The following is a 16,516-nucleotide window of genomic DNA, read 5'->3' as shown; positions in this document are numbered from 1 at the left end:
GAAATACAAGAAATCCTATTTCTCCCTTAATTTCAATAATTTTTATTCCATGTATTTTGAGGTTTTGTTATTAGATACCTACACATTTATAATTATGTCTCCCAGAAAAATCAGCTCTTTTATCATTATGGAACATCCCTCTTTATCTCTATTTGTCTTGGTATCTATTTTATCTAATACTAATATGGCCACTCTTATCCTCTTTTATCACATGCATGATTTATTTTTCCCATCCATTCACTCTCAGTCTAACTGGGTTTTTAAGTATATCTCTTATAAACAGCATATAGTCAGGTCTCACAATGTATACATTCTGATAATCTGTCTCTTTAAAAAAAAAAAAAGATTTTTTTAAATTTATTTGACAGAGATCACAAGCAGGCCGAGAAGCAGGCAGAGAGAGAAGGGGAAGCAGGCTCCCTGCCAAGCAGAGAGCCAGATGTGGGGCTCAATCCTAGGATCCTGAGATCATGACCTGAGCTGAAGGCAGAGGCTTAACCCACTGAGCCACCCAGGTGTCCCTCTGATAATCTATCTCTTAACCAGACTGTTTAATCCATTAATATTTAATACAATTATAATATGGATTTAGGTCTACCATTTCAGATTTTATTTTCATCCTGTCCCCTCTTTTTTTTGTCCCTTTCTTCCTTCATTTCTTCCTTCTTTGGATCATTTGGATACCTTTTAGAGTTTAATTTGGGTTCATCTATTATAAATAAATAAATCAAAATATCATTATTTTTTATTGGTTGCTCTGAGAATTAAAATGTGCATCCTTAACTTTTCATTCTACTTAGAGTTAATATAATACTTCATATAAAATGTAAAAATGTGCTCATACAGGAAGTCCACTTATTTCCCTGTACTTGCCTACACTATAGTTGTCAAACCTCTATATATACATCATACATCCCACAAGACAATGTTATAATTTGTGCTCTAAACAATTATATGGGGCGCCTGGGTGACTCAGTGGGTTAAGCCTCTGCCTTCGCTCAGGTTATGATCTCAGGGTCTGGGATCAAGGCCCACATCAGGCTCTCTGCTCAGCAGGGAGCCTGCTTCCCCCTTTCTCTCTGCCTGCCTCTCTGCCTACTTGTGCTCTCTCTCTGGCAAACAAATAAATAAAATCTTTACAAAATAAAATAAAATTTAAAAATAAACAATTATATGTATTTTAAAGAAATTAAAAGGAATGAAATGGAATTATATATTTACAATGGTATTTGATATTTCTGATGTTCTTTTTTTTTTTTTAAAGATTTTATTTATTTGACAGACAGAGATCACAAGTAGGGAGAGAGGAAGACAGAGAGAGTTGGGGAAGCAGGCTCCCCACGGAGCAGAGAGCCTGATGTGGGGCTTGATCCCAGGACCCTGGGACCATGACCTGAGCCGAAGGCAGAGGCTTTAACCCACTGAGCCACCCAGGTGCCCCTGATGTTCTTTATTCAAATTACCACCACATTTCTCAAAAATAGTTGTACAGAGATTACCAAACCACAACATTTGGCTCTCACCTGGCATGAATGCATAAATTACACATTAACACTGCCCTAACCTTTTTTCTTAAGGTCATGATAGTTAAAACAATACCACTTGGCACCAATGTGATTGTAAACAAAACAAAAATTCAGGCACTAGAACTGGGTAACAATACCAGTGATAGGGTAGATTGGATACAAGACAATTCAGAATAAACTTACATTGATTTTTTTCATATTATAAATTAGAGTAAAAACATTAAATATTAAAATTTTTGTTCAAAACTCTCACATCGAAGTATACAAATCCCTTCAATAACGAATAAAAATGTCAGGGAATATTTTCAACTCTTAAAAGTGCCTGAATCTGTGTATTTTCAAAGTAAATACACAAAGTTAACTAAGGCATAACTGTATTTCTGAAATAAAAAATGAAAACCATCTATTTCCCTTTTAGTAAAGACAGATATAGGAATATTTGGAAAGTTACAGAATCCATGAAAATTAAGAATTAAACTGACTTTATATAGAAAATAGCAGGTTTTCCACGTGGTGCAGTCAATTAAGCATCTGACTCTGTTTTGGCTCAGGTCCTGATCTCAAGGTAATGGGACTGAGCCCAGCATCAGGCTCCAAGCTCAGTATGGAGTCTGCTTGGAGTCTCCCTCTCCTTCTGCCCCTCCCCTCCATTCTATCTCTCTAAAATAAATAATAAATCTTTAAAAGAAAAGAAAGGAAAACAGGGTGCCTGGGTGATTCAGTTGGTTAAACTTTTCCTTTCAGCTCAGGTCACAGTCTTAGGATCCTGGGATCGAGCCACGCATCAGGCTCTCTGTTCAGCAGCGAGTCCGCTTCTCCCTCTTCCTCTCCCTCTGGATCTCTCTCCCTCTCAACCAAATAAATAAATAAATAAATAATCTTTTGAAAAATAAGTGTAATAAATTTTAAAAAAGAAAACATCGAATATTCATTCATTTAGCAAACATTTACCGAACTTTATTCAGTGCCAGACACTGAGTTAAGAACTAGCGATTTAGACTACCTTCAAGATATTCACAATCTTGCAGAAGAGGTGAACAAAGAACTCAATTATTATTATGAAGAGGGAACTAGGAAAGTTTCCTGGAAGAAATTACCTATGAGCTAAGTTTCAAAGGGAAATCAAGAGTTAGCCTTTTGTGCCTGAGTATTTTTGTTTTTGCTGGTGGTGGGCGGGCAATGAGAGAAATGGAAAAGAGAAAGAGGCTTTCTCAGTTGGAAATAACATGGACAAAAGAATAATACTAAAAGGTCACAATGTGTTCGGAGAATTAAAAATGTGGACAAATGGTCAGACTAGAACTATCAAAAGGACATCAGGATAGGAATCATCCTGATGTCATATTGAGAAAGTTGAACTTGGGGCACCTGGCTGGCTCAGTCCATGAAGCATGCACTCTTGATCTCCACGTTGTACTTTCAACCGCCACATCGGGTGCAGAGATTACTTAAAAATAAAAATAGAAAAGGAAAGTTGAACTTAATTGCCTTGGAGACAGTGGGAGGCCACTGAAGGACTTGAAGTAGGGGAGGAATATGGCTTACCCAACCTTTCTGCCTTGAATACCTCTACGACAGAAGCTAGGAAAAATAAAAGCTCATATCCCAAGCTTCCCTTGCAGAGGGAAGTGTAAGAAGAAACCTAACTGGAAGGGCTTCTGGCAAAAATTTTGATTTTCTGATGACTATCCTTCCTTGGCTAGCTCTATCCCTTCCTCTCCTTCCCTCCTTGAATCTGCAGACATCAGCCGTACCAGCCATCCTACAACCATGAAGCTCAAGCAAAGCCTGCAGCATCTCTAGACTTCTTGCTGTGAGAGGATATAAATCCCTGTTTATTAATAATCCATTTTTATGTTGGGGTTACTTGAATCTGAATGTCTCCCTGAATAATAAAAGTCTTAAGAATTTGTACTTTATGAGGCACCTGGGTGGCTCAGTCAGTTGGGTGGCCAACTCTCAGCTCAGGTCTCGATCTCACAGTCTTGAGTTCAAGCCCCATGTTGGGCTCCATGCTTGGCATGGAGCCTACTTTAAAAAAAAAAAAAAGAAAAACAATTTTTATTTTTGAATGATTCTTATTAAATTAGTGCATGTGGATTGGAAATGAGGAGGCAGAGGGACTGGTCTGGAGACCTATTATTATAGAGTCTAAACCAAGGTAACCATAATGGATGTAGTAAGGGAGGCAGACTCCAGAGATTTAAAGGAGGACAGGATGGACAGGAAGGGATCTGCCATCTCTTCCAGATTTCTAGCTTGAGCAGCTGCAGAGGGTAGGGGTGAGGGTAGTGTCACTCCCCAAAACAGTGGCAGATAGGATTTGGGACGGACAAGTTCAGTGTTCGGTCTGAGATACCTGTGGTACCTCCACGTGAAAATGAGGGGAAAGCAGCTAACTGTAGCTGGAGGTCAAGAGTGAAGTCTGAATTTGAGATACAGATCTCTGAGTAACCGCTATATGTGAGTAAACTAAAACAGTAAGTATGGTTAGATCCTACAAGTAGAGTTGAAATAGGGTGGGCAAAAATGAGGCCCTGCACATCTATTAAGACGAAACATAGCTTAGTAGGTGCTTAAGGTTGGGGATGGAGGATGGAAGTGGGAGAGGGGAATGGGGAGTGACTGCTTACAGGTATGGAGTTTCTTTTGACAGTAATAAAAATGTTCTAAAATTAAACTGTGTGATGGTTGCACAACATTGCAGATATACTAAAACTCACTGAACAGTATATTTTAAATAGGTGAACTGTATAGCATGTGAATTATAGCTCAATAAAGATGTTAAAAAGAACTGGGCCCAATGCAGAACCAGGGGAATATCAAGGATATTCTGGAGGAGGATCCACTGCAGGAACAGAGGGAACCATGGCTAGAAAATGGAGTAAAATTAAGAATATTGTCCAAAAACCTGGGAGAAAGGTTTCACAGAGAGATCAGGGGCCAACAGTGTCAAATGCAAGATACGTGATTAAGTTAAAGACTGAAATATTTGGGGGCACCTGGGTGGCTCAGTCGTTAAGCATCTACCTTCAGCTCAGGTCATGATCCCAGGGTCCTGGGATCAAGCCCCATGTCAGGCTCCCTGCTCAGCCGGAAGCCTGCTTCTTCCTCTCCCACACCCCACGCTTGTGTTCCCTCTCTTGCTTCCCCAGATAAATAAATAAAATCTTTTTAAAACAAAAAAGACTGAAATATTTGATTGAACAATTGGGAACTCATTGGTGAGCTAAGAGTGAATGATTTTAAGTAGTAGTAAGAGAAGTCAGATTACACAAAGTTGAGGAATAAATGAGAGATGAGAAACAGAAGATAACAAAAGACTCTTTTTCGGGAAACTTCTCTCCCCAAGAGGAGACCTTGTGGTATAAGGAGCTTTGTATTGCTTTCAAAAGGCAGCACATAGCAGCCACTCTGGAAAACAGCATGGAGTTTCCTCAAAAAGTTAAAAATAGAGCTACCCTATGACCCAGAAATTGCATTACTAGGTATTTATCCAAAGGAAACATAGTGATTTGAAGGGATACGTGCACCCGAATGTTTATAGCAACAATTTCCACAATTGCCAAACTATGGAAAGAGCCTAGATGTCTATCCACAGATCAATGGATAAAAAAGATGTGATCCAAATTTATAGTGGAATATTACTCAGCCATCACAAAGAATGAAATCTTGCCATTTGCAATGACATGGATGGAACTAGAAGGTATTATGTTAAGTGAAATAAGTCAAAGAAAGACAAATACCATATGATTTCACTCATTAGTGGAGTTTAAGAAACAAGATAGATGAACAGAGGGGAAGGGAAGAAAAAACAAAATAAAAGAAAAACAGAGAGGGATACAAACCATAACAAACTCTTAACTACAGGGAACGTGCTGGAGGGGAGATGGGTGGGGCATGGGGTAACTGAGTGATGGGCGTTAAGGAGGACACCTGATGTAATGAGCACTGGGCATCATATGCAACTGATGAATCATTTAACTCTCTACCTCTGAAACTAATAATATAGTATGTGTTAATTAAATAGAATTTAAATTTAAAAATGTTTAAAAAGACAGTACATATGATGCTTATGTGTTACGGAAAGGAGCCTGCAAGGAGGGAGCCGGACAAAATAAATGAGGAGGGAATGATTCATGGAAAAACATCTCCAAGAGTCGGGAAGAAAAGGAATTCAAAAATAAGAATGAAATATGAGAATGGAGGATGACAGATGGGTTTTTCTATTGGACTGGGAGGGAAGTTTAAGATACATTTAGTTGGTAGGAGCCAAAAAGTTTAAAGTGCTATTGCTTGGGGGACCTGGGTGGGTCAGTTGGTTAAGCGTCTGCTTCAGCTCAGGTCATGATCTCAGGGTCCTGGGATCAAGCCCCAAGTCAGGTTCCCCGCTCAGTGGGGAGTCTGCTTGTCCCTCTTCCTCTGACCCCCTCATCCCTGCTCATGCTCTCTCTCTCTCTCTCTGCTCTCTCTCACAAATAAATAAATAAACTAAGTGCTATTGCTTGATGGCATCGATGTTCTCTGTGAGTTAGCAGACAGAAGTCACTGGCCAAGGGTGAAGGAGTAGGCTTGAGAATTTGAGCAGGACATAAATAAACACCTAGAACAATTCTTACGGGAGACAAATTTGCAAGGAAGAAGTTTAAAAGCAGAGGCACATTTTGAATACTTTTAAAAAATGTAATATATATCAAAGCTGATAAAAACCACCTAGTGTATAACTAATTACCTACAAATTTATTATACTTTGCATTAGAATTTGTAATGACCACAATGAACACATGAGCCAGATGTCACAAATGTCGGACATATGGTGTCTGAAGTCAAAAAGTCAAAATACAACCTAATGATGGGGCGCCTGGGTGGCTCAGTGGGTTAAAGCCTCTGCCTTCAGCTCAAGTCACGGTCTCAGGGTCCTGGGATCGAGCCCCGCATCAGGCTCTCTGCTCGGCAGGGAGCCTGCTTCCTCCTCTCTCTCTGCCTGCCTCTCTGCCTACTTGTGATCTCTATCTGTCAAATAAATAAATAAAATCTTAAAAAAAAAAAATACAACCCAATGATACTTGAGCACTGGACCTGAAAAACATGGTATCCTGCAAAAGCACAGCTTCAGGGTGACCAGAAAGCCACACATCCAGCCATTCTCCCAGGACTTCTGCAGTAGTGGACATGACTCCCCATTCTCCCTAAGTATGAAAAAAGAGTGAGGGGACTGTTTCACTATAGTTGCCAGAAAAGAAATCAAAAAGCGATTTTTTTTGTTGTTGTTTCTCCTGAGAAGGCTCATAACAGGTGACCTCCTACAGTGTTCAAATAAAATAATGTTATGTCAAGGGCCTTTGCCAACTATCCAGTAGTATACGAAAAATATTTTTATTATAGCTGGCATTCACTTATATTTCTTTACAGATTTAAGGGAATGTAGAGCTAGGAACCCTTTTTTTCTAATCATATTGGCATACTCTGAGCTCTGAAAACAGCCATGTGCCTTCCTAAATCTTTGCCTATCCCCATGTGTTCTGCTGGGAGGTTGCTCTCATTCCTCTCTGTCTAGCCAGATACTACCCAACCTGCATGTTTCAGCATAAATATCACTGCCTCTTGGAAGGCTTTTCTGATCACCCCAGCTAGAAGCAGTCACTTCACCAGAACTATTCCAACCATTCCTTTTCTTTTTTTTTTAAGATTTTATTTATTTGGGGTGCCTGGGTGGCTCAGTAGGTTAAGCCTCTGCCTTCGGCTCAGGTCATGGTCTCAGGGTCCTGGTATAGAGCCCCGCATCGGGCTCTCTGCTCAGCAGGGAGCCTGCTTCCCTTCCTCTCTCTCTCTCTGCCTGCCCTTCTCCCTACTTGTGATCTCTGTCTGTCAAATAAATAAATAAAATCTTTTAAAAAAAATTTTATTTATCTATTTCAGAGAGAGAGAGCATGTGCAAGGGGTGTGTGGGGGGTAGAGAGACAGGGAGAAGCAGATTCCCCATGGAGCAGAGAGCACAACACAGGAATCTATCCCAGGACCCTGGATTCATGACCTGAGCCAAAGGCAGACACTTAACTGACTGAGCCTCCCAGGCTACCCCCCCCAACCATTCCTTTTCTATACATAATTTACTTATATTTTTGTTAACTATATCTTCATCTTTGCCTTAATCTCCTAGAAGGCAGGAATCATATTTTACATAATGCCTTTTTAGCATGATGCTTCGCACATAGCACAAACATGGCCTGTTACTTCTGGAAAGGGCTTCAGCGACCATCTTCATGTTACCAGTGAACACCAACTCTAAGTCTCAGAGACACTAAGAACTCGACCAAGATCACACAGTTAGAGGCACAGCTAAAACCCAAAATTAGGATTCGGACTCTATTTTCATATTCCTTTCATTAAACCAAGACTTGCAATTAGCCTAGTTCTATTTTATAAACCAAATCTCAAAAAAGAGTCATTCATGGACCTTAAGATTACACAAAGATTGGGGCATCTCGGTGGCTCAGTGGGTTGAGCCTCTGCCTTCAGCTCAGGTCATGATCTCAGGGTCCTGGCATCAAACCCGGAGTCGGGCTCTCTGTTCAGCAGGGAGCCTGCTTCCCCTCTCTCTTTGTGCCTAGCTCCTTGCCTACTTGTGATCTCTCTCTGTGTCAAATAAATAAATAAAATCTTAAAAAAAAAAAAATTAAACAAAGATTGAAACTTCTCTGGAAAACTCTTATTTCAACTTTCATCTAGATTGCATTTAATTGGCTTGGATTGCATGGGGGAAAAGAGGGCTTCTCTTCCTTCTTTCTTTCTTTCTTTCTTTTTTTTTTTTTTTGTCCTTTTAGCACTCTGTTTTGTTGCCATGTAGCTAAAGCAAGGATAAATTATATGGTAGTGGTGAGTGCTGGCTGAATAAAGCCCTGTGAACAGGGTGAATTTGTCTTTTTTACAAATATATTGGCTGTACTTGTATACCCTGGCCTTTGATGCCTTTGCCACATTTGTGATTCACAGTTGGAAACAGCACAGCAGTTCAGTTACCGTAACAGAAGAAACTAGCAACTATAATATTTCAGTACTGATATAGGAAATGACCTAGAAATAATTGTCAAGGGCAGAGGCTATACCTCAGACCTTCTGTTAGCTCTACTATCTAATATCACATGTTGTACAGAAAAAAAAAGGAAATTTATTTGTTTTCAAAATAATTGCATGAAGATAAATGAATACCATATCATGTGTAGAGTTCAATTTTGACTGATTTAATGAGAATAAATTAATTTAGACCTAGAATTTAACTCTAGGCAAAGAATTTATTTATAAAGATAATCCAATTATAAAAGAGAGCTAAATAACAAACTATCATTTTCTGTAATGCGCTAAATTGGTCAATTCTCAATGAAATATACACATTTAATGAGAAGTTATGAAATATGGTTATTTTGCAGACTGTTCTTGCATCTTTTGATAAAGGTTCACTCTGGGAATATAATGAGGCCAAGAGAGTTTATGTGGAACATCCTTTCATCTAGGATAACTTGGATAATCACTGGAAAAGCCTAAAGGATTAATCTATTCTGCTTTGTAAGAAATGTCCATTAACAATGCACTCAACTTAGCTTGCCCCTTTCATTGAGAATGTTGGGCATATTATTCCCTGAGCTATGAGTGACACAGTTAACCACAGGGCAGACAAAATGTAGCCAGGGAGTTCTTGTCTTACTCAGTCCTTATCTTGCTATGTGACTCTTTGGGAACTGCTTAATTTAACTCTTTTGGTTCCTTTACCTGAAACGGGAAGTGAAGATATTTACTCAAATCCTGATAGACATACAACACACTCTTCCCCCTCCCTATGTGAAACAAGGCTTCCCTTATTCCACTGAGCTGATGAATAGGGATCATTTACCACTGTTCACTCTGGGTATTCTCAAAGGACATTATAATTGTCTTCATCGAAGTACTCCCAAGACTCTTTCTTGAAATCTAATGGTACCTCAATTACCCATATCACTTTCTGAAATTTCCTTAAAATCAGGATTATCATTGCCCAATTTTCACCACAGGAATCCAGGGAAACAGTTAACCATTGTGTGAATTCACAGCATAAAACATAAATCCTCAGAAAAAGTACCCTTCTTAGATACCCAGATTAAAAACCTGCTTTCTACACTGTGTCCTACTTCAATGTGAAGTCATTTCTCTTCATTAGCTGTTTATGACCAAAAAAAAAAAAACCCAAAAACTACACAAGTTCTTTATATTCATATATAAAACACATATTTCTATCTATCTCATTGGGTCTTTATAACTGTCAGTGAGCTGGAGTTACAGCCTTCAGTTACTTGGCTGGGTTAATAGTTTCGCATTCTCACATGCTATTATTAAAATTCAGAGGTCTATCAAGCCAGTAAAGATGAATTTACAAGTGTATCAAAATCAAAAGGGCTGATAGGTGGTTACAGTTCCAAAACATCTTATTAACATGGATATTATTTAGTTATTGCTTCATGAGGAAGAAACTGCTGCATATTGAAGAAATGTGTATATTATATACTTAGTGAAGAAAACAAAGCTGGAGCCCCTCAGACGAGAGATGTGACTTTCTTCACAAAGCAAAGAGGGTTCTGATGCCAGGGTCTTTCCCCCTGGACAAGTAATTCTCTGACTACCTGGGAAGGAACATCCTGAAATTTCCAGTCCAGTTTGACTCCTTCCTGGGCACATACGTAGCAGAAGCATTATCCTCTGCCAGGAAATGCAGCATGGGCCTCACAAACTTCTTGACATGTTCAAGGGCTTTCCCAAAGCTCTTTCACATTCCAAAATGAGTCAGCACATCCTAAATTCATTTTCCTCATTTGACCACTATGGAAATGCTGAAAGTGAATTATCTACTTACTGAGATTGGAATGAGGAAGGCACCTAACTTCTTAGTTCAAATATGATTATGACTTGTCAAAAATCAAAATAATTTCTTTGAGAAATATTTTTGTAGCAGCTACTACTAAAAAGCAATAAGAATATCCATTATGCTGCTCAAATTCTAATTTTTTAAAATGATGAAACCCAAAATATTCAGAGGTAATTCTCAAGGAGAAAATCCTTCTAGAAATGGCATTTTGAGAAAAGGGGAGAAGAAAAAATAATTTCCAATGTTTTCTTCATAGGGAGATGTTTTATTTGTGGTAAAATATGGAAATATTTTACCACAGTGAGGAAATATGACACTTTCATACAACACAGTTTCAGGATTTTCACTTATAAAACAACATTCTTTAAGTAGTTTATCAAAGAAATTTGGTACAAAAAGGAACATAAGTAGCCCACCAACAAATTAAGCCAATATTGTATTTAATTTCCCGAGAAAAAAAATTTTTTTCCTTTTTTTTTAATAGCTCCACACCCAAGATGGGGTCCGAACCCACAACCCCAAAATCAAGACTCAGCATTCTCCACGGACTGAGTCAGTGAGTCACACTGAGGAAAAAATATTCTAAGCAAATCCATTTTGTTATAATTAGTGACTTACATTTTTAATACAAATTCCAGGGCAATTTTTACAAGCTAGAAAGAGATTCAGCAAATGTTGAATTCCACACAATGTCCTGAGAATATGCACTTTCTTTGGTGACCACTCTTGGTCAGGAACTGGCACACACTGAGAAATTTTTCATTCATTAAATAAGTATTTCGTAAGGACCCACTATATACTGGGCAGTTGGGATACGGCCCTAAACAAGAGAGACATGATTTATGTCCTCAAGGAGCTCACAGGCTAGCGGGTGGGGCAAATGTGAGAAGTCTAGACAACACGTCAAACTGGACTAGGGACTTGTGAAATGAGTTAAAGTATTAACCAACTGCTCCCTGCTTTCCTAACTAAATGCAAGTTCAGGACAAATGCTTAACTCAGAGATAACTAAATAAGACATGCTTTTATTTCAATTTTTTGTGTTTTAGCTGAAATGTCTAATGGCTAATATAATAATCCATAAAAGGATTATCTTGATTCTATAACTTATGTGAATGGAGCTGTTAATGTCTTTTTAAAATCAAAAATCCTAAATTTTAATGTTTGTACCCTGACCATTGTTTATTTTTTGTCAGGAGTTAGTCTATTAATCAGATATCCAAAAATGCTGCTTCATAATAGACACAGTTTATGTTGTCTCCCATAAATTTCAATTAGTCAGCTTAATTAAGACTTCAAATTCTGCAAAGATTTTTATTCTTCCACATTTTTAAATTCAACTTTACAAGATGTAATGATTGCTACTCAGTACTGAATATTTACTATGAAATGAGTATTTTTTTTACATAATTACTTGTAAATCTCCCCTCCCACTGTAACTCTACAAGGTACTATTGGTTCTACTCTTCAGATAGGGAAACTGAGGTGCTGAGAAGTTAAGAAAGTTTCCCAGAACCACACAGCTAGTTAGTGTAAAGACAGGAACAGAACCTCTTGATTATCTGACTAGTTAATTTTTTCTCTTAAGTATCCTAAATTGGGAACAGAGTTTGCACCCTCCAGGGCTCAATGCAGTAGAATTACTCACTGTGCAACATTATAATGACGTTCTAATAATGCAGTTAATGCTTTCAAGCAACCAGAGCCCAATAAAACATCTAGGGTGCAATAAAACATCTGATTAACTAGTGAAACGAAATGTGGAATAACTTCTCAGGTAAATGTCAAGGAAATGGAGGGTGTCTAACTATGAAGTCTTTGCTTCATGAGTAAACCACATCAAGCATTGTTACCAGTAACCTCCCAGCCTGGCTGTGTGAAATTCTCCTGAAAAGAGAGAAAATTATCTCACACTAAGGGGGGTTTGGCCTGGAAACTCATAGAGGGACGCTGGGCCACGGAGAGCTTGTGCTTTTGTTTTGCTCTACCTTCAGTGGGGCTCAGTCCCACAGTAGTCCATCCTCATCACTGCACCCACATCACTTGCTCACGGAGGTATGGTCCACATTCCGAAAGCAAAGAGCAGCACACACGATCAGATAAAGCCAGATCACCAGCCATCACTTTGCAAAATTCCTCAGATGGCCCCAATAAAACATGGACAGCTTTATGGGTGAATATGAAGGTACGCTTGAAAGCCTAAAATGAAATGCATAAGGATCAAATGGCTCTGCACTAACTTCCTAAAAGCTCCTCTCTGTCGTCGGCTATCCAAGTTCAAGGGAACCACCACAGCCAGCCGACAGCACCCAGAGAGCTTCCACCGGCAAATTACAGAGATCCACCCCGGGGGGTTAAGTTTCCTAAGGTCTGTAGCGCTTTTTAGGGGCTGTCTTTGCCCCTCTGGTACAGCGGCTCCGCTCCACAAGAAATCTGTGAACACCGTCCGTTTGCCAGGCACTAATGTTGGGGAACCGCTTAAAAAGAAATGTCACTTTCGGCTTGGGGGCAGCATGCTCGCCATTCAATGCCCTACTGGTTTCTTAACACGCATATGATTAATATTGGTACTCAGGAAAGAGAACAACTTCTGACCTTGAGCGTGCGCGCTAAATAAATTACCTCAGAACGAAAGTGGTGGGATCTCATAACAGCATCTGGGGAGAAAAGAGAAAAAAACGAGATTTCATTTAACTCCTTGCTCTTCACCTGCAGAGTTACTAATGACTTAAGTGAGATACAAGGGTCAGGAAGGCACATTCCAGACGCCTTGATTTCAGTGGGGACACACTGTAGGGCGGGGAGGTTACTAGGCCACCGGTCTCTAGGTGAGTTCTCCGCGAGAAGTTTCAGGGAAAGTTCTGGGAGAGTTGAGGAGCCCCGAACTCTCCATGCCTGACTTTCTTACCCCTAAGCTCCAGCGATGGATGGGTCAAGGGAGGATGCCGCAGCCCCGGATTCCGCTCTTATTACCCTTAGCAAACTGACACTCAGAATTTGCGTCCGTGCCTCCCTTCCGAGGGCTGGACATCACCGTGGCTATCCCATCCGGGGATACCGGAGGAAGGCGGTGAGGGCAAAACGGGCAAGGGATGTTTAAACACATAAACGTACTAGGCTTGCGGAGTAGGCGACGATGGGGGTAGCGACCGCAGCGCGGACCCGAGCTCCAATTCACTCTCCAAATTGGCTTAAATGTGCCTCTCAGCCCGAAGAAATTCGTCGCGGCGTGTCTTACCTCGGCTCCTTGAACGACCCGAAAAGACCGATTTCATCGGATGCCTCCCTTTCTGGAGCCTGCGGTGCCAGCAGCAAAAGAAGACGATGGTGGCGATTGTGCCCAGCAGAAGCAACAAGAGGAAGAGGGCACATTGGATGCTGTAGGGTCTCAGCAAGACGAGGAAAGCCGCGGCAATCATGGTGCGGGCGAGGCGGGGGCGGCGGGGCGGCGAGGCGGCGGGGCTGGAGGGCGGCGGCACAGGCACCCGTGCCGGGCGCACCACGAAGCGGCGGGCACGGGCGAGCGCGGCTCAGCGCGTCATGCCCGGCGCTCGCGGCCCCGCGACCAGCCCAATGGCTGCGCACCCCGCGCCAGCCGCGCTATGCGAGTGATCCAGGGCTGCGGGGAGCGCTTGCCATGACTCAGCAGACGGCGACGAGGCAGGGACTTAGCGGCGGGGAGTCTCTCCCCTCCCTCCCCAGGCGCCCCCGCCCCCGTCCGTGCGCAGCCCCCGGGCGCAGCCCCGCCAGGGACGCGGCGGGCTGGGAGGAGCAGCACTGCCGCTGTGGCCACCTGGGTCCCCCGCATCGTCTTGCGGCCGCCGCCGGCCTCGGCATCCCAGAAGCCGGGCGCACGTGGGTCGGGGCGGGGACGCGGCGCCCGGGCTGCAGCGGCGGCGGCCCGCGGGGGGCGGGAATGGGGCGCCGCGGCGGGGGCTCGCCTGATGACATCACGGCCGGGCTGCGGCAACGCGGGCGCGCGGACATGGCTGCGGCGGCTTCGGCGGCGGCCGCGGGCTGCGCCCGGGCCTGAGCGCCCAGCGCCCTCCCGCGGGGCCGCCCGCCAGTCCGCGCGGGCCGCGGGTGCACAGACCCGGCGCCTCTCCGTTCCCCGACACCCGGGGCTTCCACCTATCCAGCCTCGCTGGGCCGAATTGCTGGGGAGCTCGGCGACAGGGGGCGCCAAGGAGCCCGGGGGAAAACCGTGAGGCGCTGGCGGGAGCCTGCAGGCGGTGCTACCCCCACCTCCCACCTCCCCGCGCCCCGCCCCGAGGTTGGGGCTTTGGAGGATGCAGCCGGGTGAGCTATTGCTTGCGGGGGGTTCCTCGCACGCTGAAGCGTGAACACCGGGAAGGGCCTTCCCTGGGAATTGGGGTTTTCCAGGCACGGGAGGCCCACCCTCTCCAAGCCCCTCTTTAAAGTGGGAGCACTCCCTCAGGAGAACGCTCCGGTCTGCAGACGTGAACTGTTACACCCCCAAACTAGGTGCTATTTCTCAGCCGAGAAATGGGCACTTCGGATCCTCCTGAATCCATGCGTTTACCATTCGTTTACCGTCAAACCTTGACTCATTCAGTGCGTTTGAAGAGACAGGCAATTTCAGATTGAGGGAACGGGCAGATAAAGGAAGTTGGCTTGTAAATATTTTGAGGAGAAGTATTTTAGGGAGTGTGAGGAAATAATGACCTGCCAAGCTCAAAACGCACTCATTCCCTCCTGCCCCCTCCTCTTTCCTCATGACCAGCAAAAAGTATATTGTTGATGACCAGGAGATTTTACGGTGGTCTCTGGTGCAGTGCCAACGCAGAAGGTGTGGCGGGCGCGCTGCAGTGTGCCTTTCTGCGGACAGCCACTGCCACCTGGCCCGGAAGACGCTGCGGCTGCAGTCTGCGGCATCTTTTGGCCTTGGCCGGCCGGGTACTTGTACCGCGTTATGCTGCTCCCTAGGCAATGCAGGCATTTCCTGGCGGGGAGGGGTGGGAGGCGGGGACAAGGCTGTTTTTTGCTTATTTTGTTTTATTTACTCGCATGAGGCAACTGCAATTATAGTGGCATAAAGTAACACATTATTGCATTTGTGTAGTTTCTAATAACTCCTGAGGGGGACTCTTACTTTGGAATATTTAAGACACTGAAGAAATTGTCATAAAAAGTGATGTGTAAAAGTCTGAAAAGCATTTAAAGGATAGATGACAATACTTAAGTTCTATTTGCTTGTAGGATCTCAAAATCAGTACTGTTTTATAACTATACAAAATCAACTGTACAGTTCTGTATAAAAGCTTAACCCATTGATGTTTTCAAGGCCTTGAACATATCACCATGTGTAGGCATTAAAGGAAACTCAAAAAGGCATTGCCTAATGCCTTTCCTAAATGCCAGGTTCGTAAACACGGAAAACCATGGATGAAATTTTATGTACAAGTTGTTTCCTAAAGCAAAGTAAACATTCACGTTGTTGACGTGTTGCATCACATTCGGTTGTTTTGGTTTGACGATGCAAGGATCTTGCTTGCAGATGCTGTATAAGGTGAGAATGTCGAATGTCAGAGAAGTGGCTGTGCTACAGGTCAGGATAGGCTTCCTAGGTGCCTGGCACTCAGGGTCTGCCAGGTAGCACTGATCACTGTTTACATTGCTCAACGGTCTCCTGCTACCACAGCCCACTGCAGTGAGAGACTGTATTCCTGTCCATTGTGCAGGAGTATTGAAGAGAATCCTGAGAGTCTGCAATGTGTGGCACATTGGGAAAGGAAGAATTCTTTACTGCGTTGACTCCCAGGGGCCTGGTAGAAAAATTTAAAACAACAAAATGGAATTAACCTTCTGCAACCATTGGCAGAAATAACTAAGAGAATTTAAGAAGGTCACTTTCACTTTATACTTCCCACGGACTAAAATTTGCGAGTGAGCTAACATGGCCTAAATATCCTTGAAAGGTGTCTAAGATCACAAACATAGCATAGTAACCAATTTGCTCCAAACTCTGCATTTTTAACAACAAAAAGCAACTAAATAGCAATTATGGTTTTCTGAGCTATTACTTTAGCACAATTGTTACCATCCTGTGTCTTGCTGCAGCCATTTATAAGTTTCA

At 42.5% G+C, this 16,516-nt stretch overlaps 2 protein-coding genes across 14 annotated transcripts in view; one reads left to right on the top strand and one right to left on the bottom strand.

The window, feature by feature from the left end:
• The window catches only part of DST (dystonin), a 466,510-nt gene extending 452,642 nt beyond the window's left edge, over positions 1–13,868 (bottom strand). For 6 of the 12 annotated variants that reach the window (XM_032864474.1, XM_032864488.1, XM_032864489.1 and 3 more), the window contains exons 1-2: positions 13,658–13,868; positions 13,015–13,076 (exon numbers count right to left, since the gene is read on the bottom strand). In XM_032864474.1, the coding sequence (XP_032720365.1) occupies positions 13,015–13,076; positions 13,658–13,838 (243 nt within the window). In that variant the 5' untranslated portion in view covers positions 13,839–13,868. The remainder of the gene's footprint in view (positions 1–13,014; positions 13,077–13,657) is intronic. The other 6 variants (XM_032864475.1, XM_032864479.1, XM_032864477.1 and 3 more) reach the window with 3 other exon arrangements.
• A 613-nt stretch (positions 13,869–14,481) lies between these two features.
• The window catches only part of BEND6 (BEN domain containing 6), a 47,211-nt gene continuing 45,176 nt past the window's right edge, over positions 14,482–16,516 (top strand). The window contains exon 1 of one of the 2 annotated variants that reach the window (XM_032864497.1): positions 14,482–14,718. The gene's annotated coding sequence lies outside the window, so the exon portion shown is untranslated. The remainder of the gene's footprint in view (positions 14,719–16,516) is intronic. The other variant, XM_032864498.1, reaches the window with a different exon arrangement.

This window comes from Lontra canadensis, unplaced genomic scaffold, assembly GCF_010015895.1.
Source record: "Lontra canadensis isolate GAN:19392208 unplaced genomic scaffold, GSC_riverotter_1.0 scaffold27, whole genome shotgun sequence".
In the NCBI taxonomy this organism is placed as follows: domain Eukaryota; kingdom Metazoa; phylum Chordata; class Mammalia; order Carnivora; family Mustelidae; genus Lontra; species Lontra canadensis.
The sequence above is the reverse complement of the archived record's forward strand: the minus strand, read 5'-3'. Positions and strand labels throughout refer to the sequence as shown.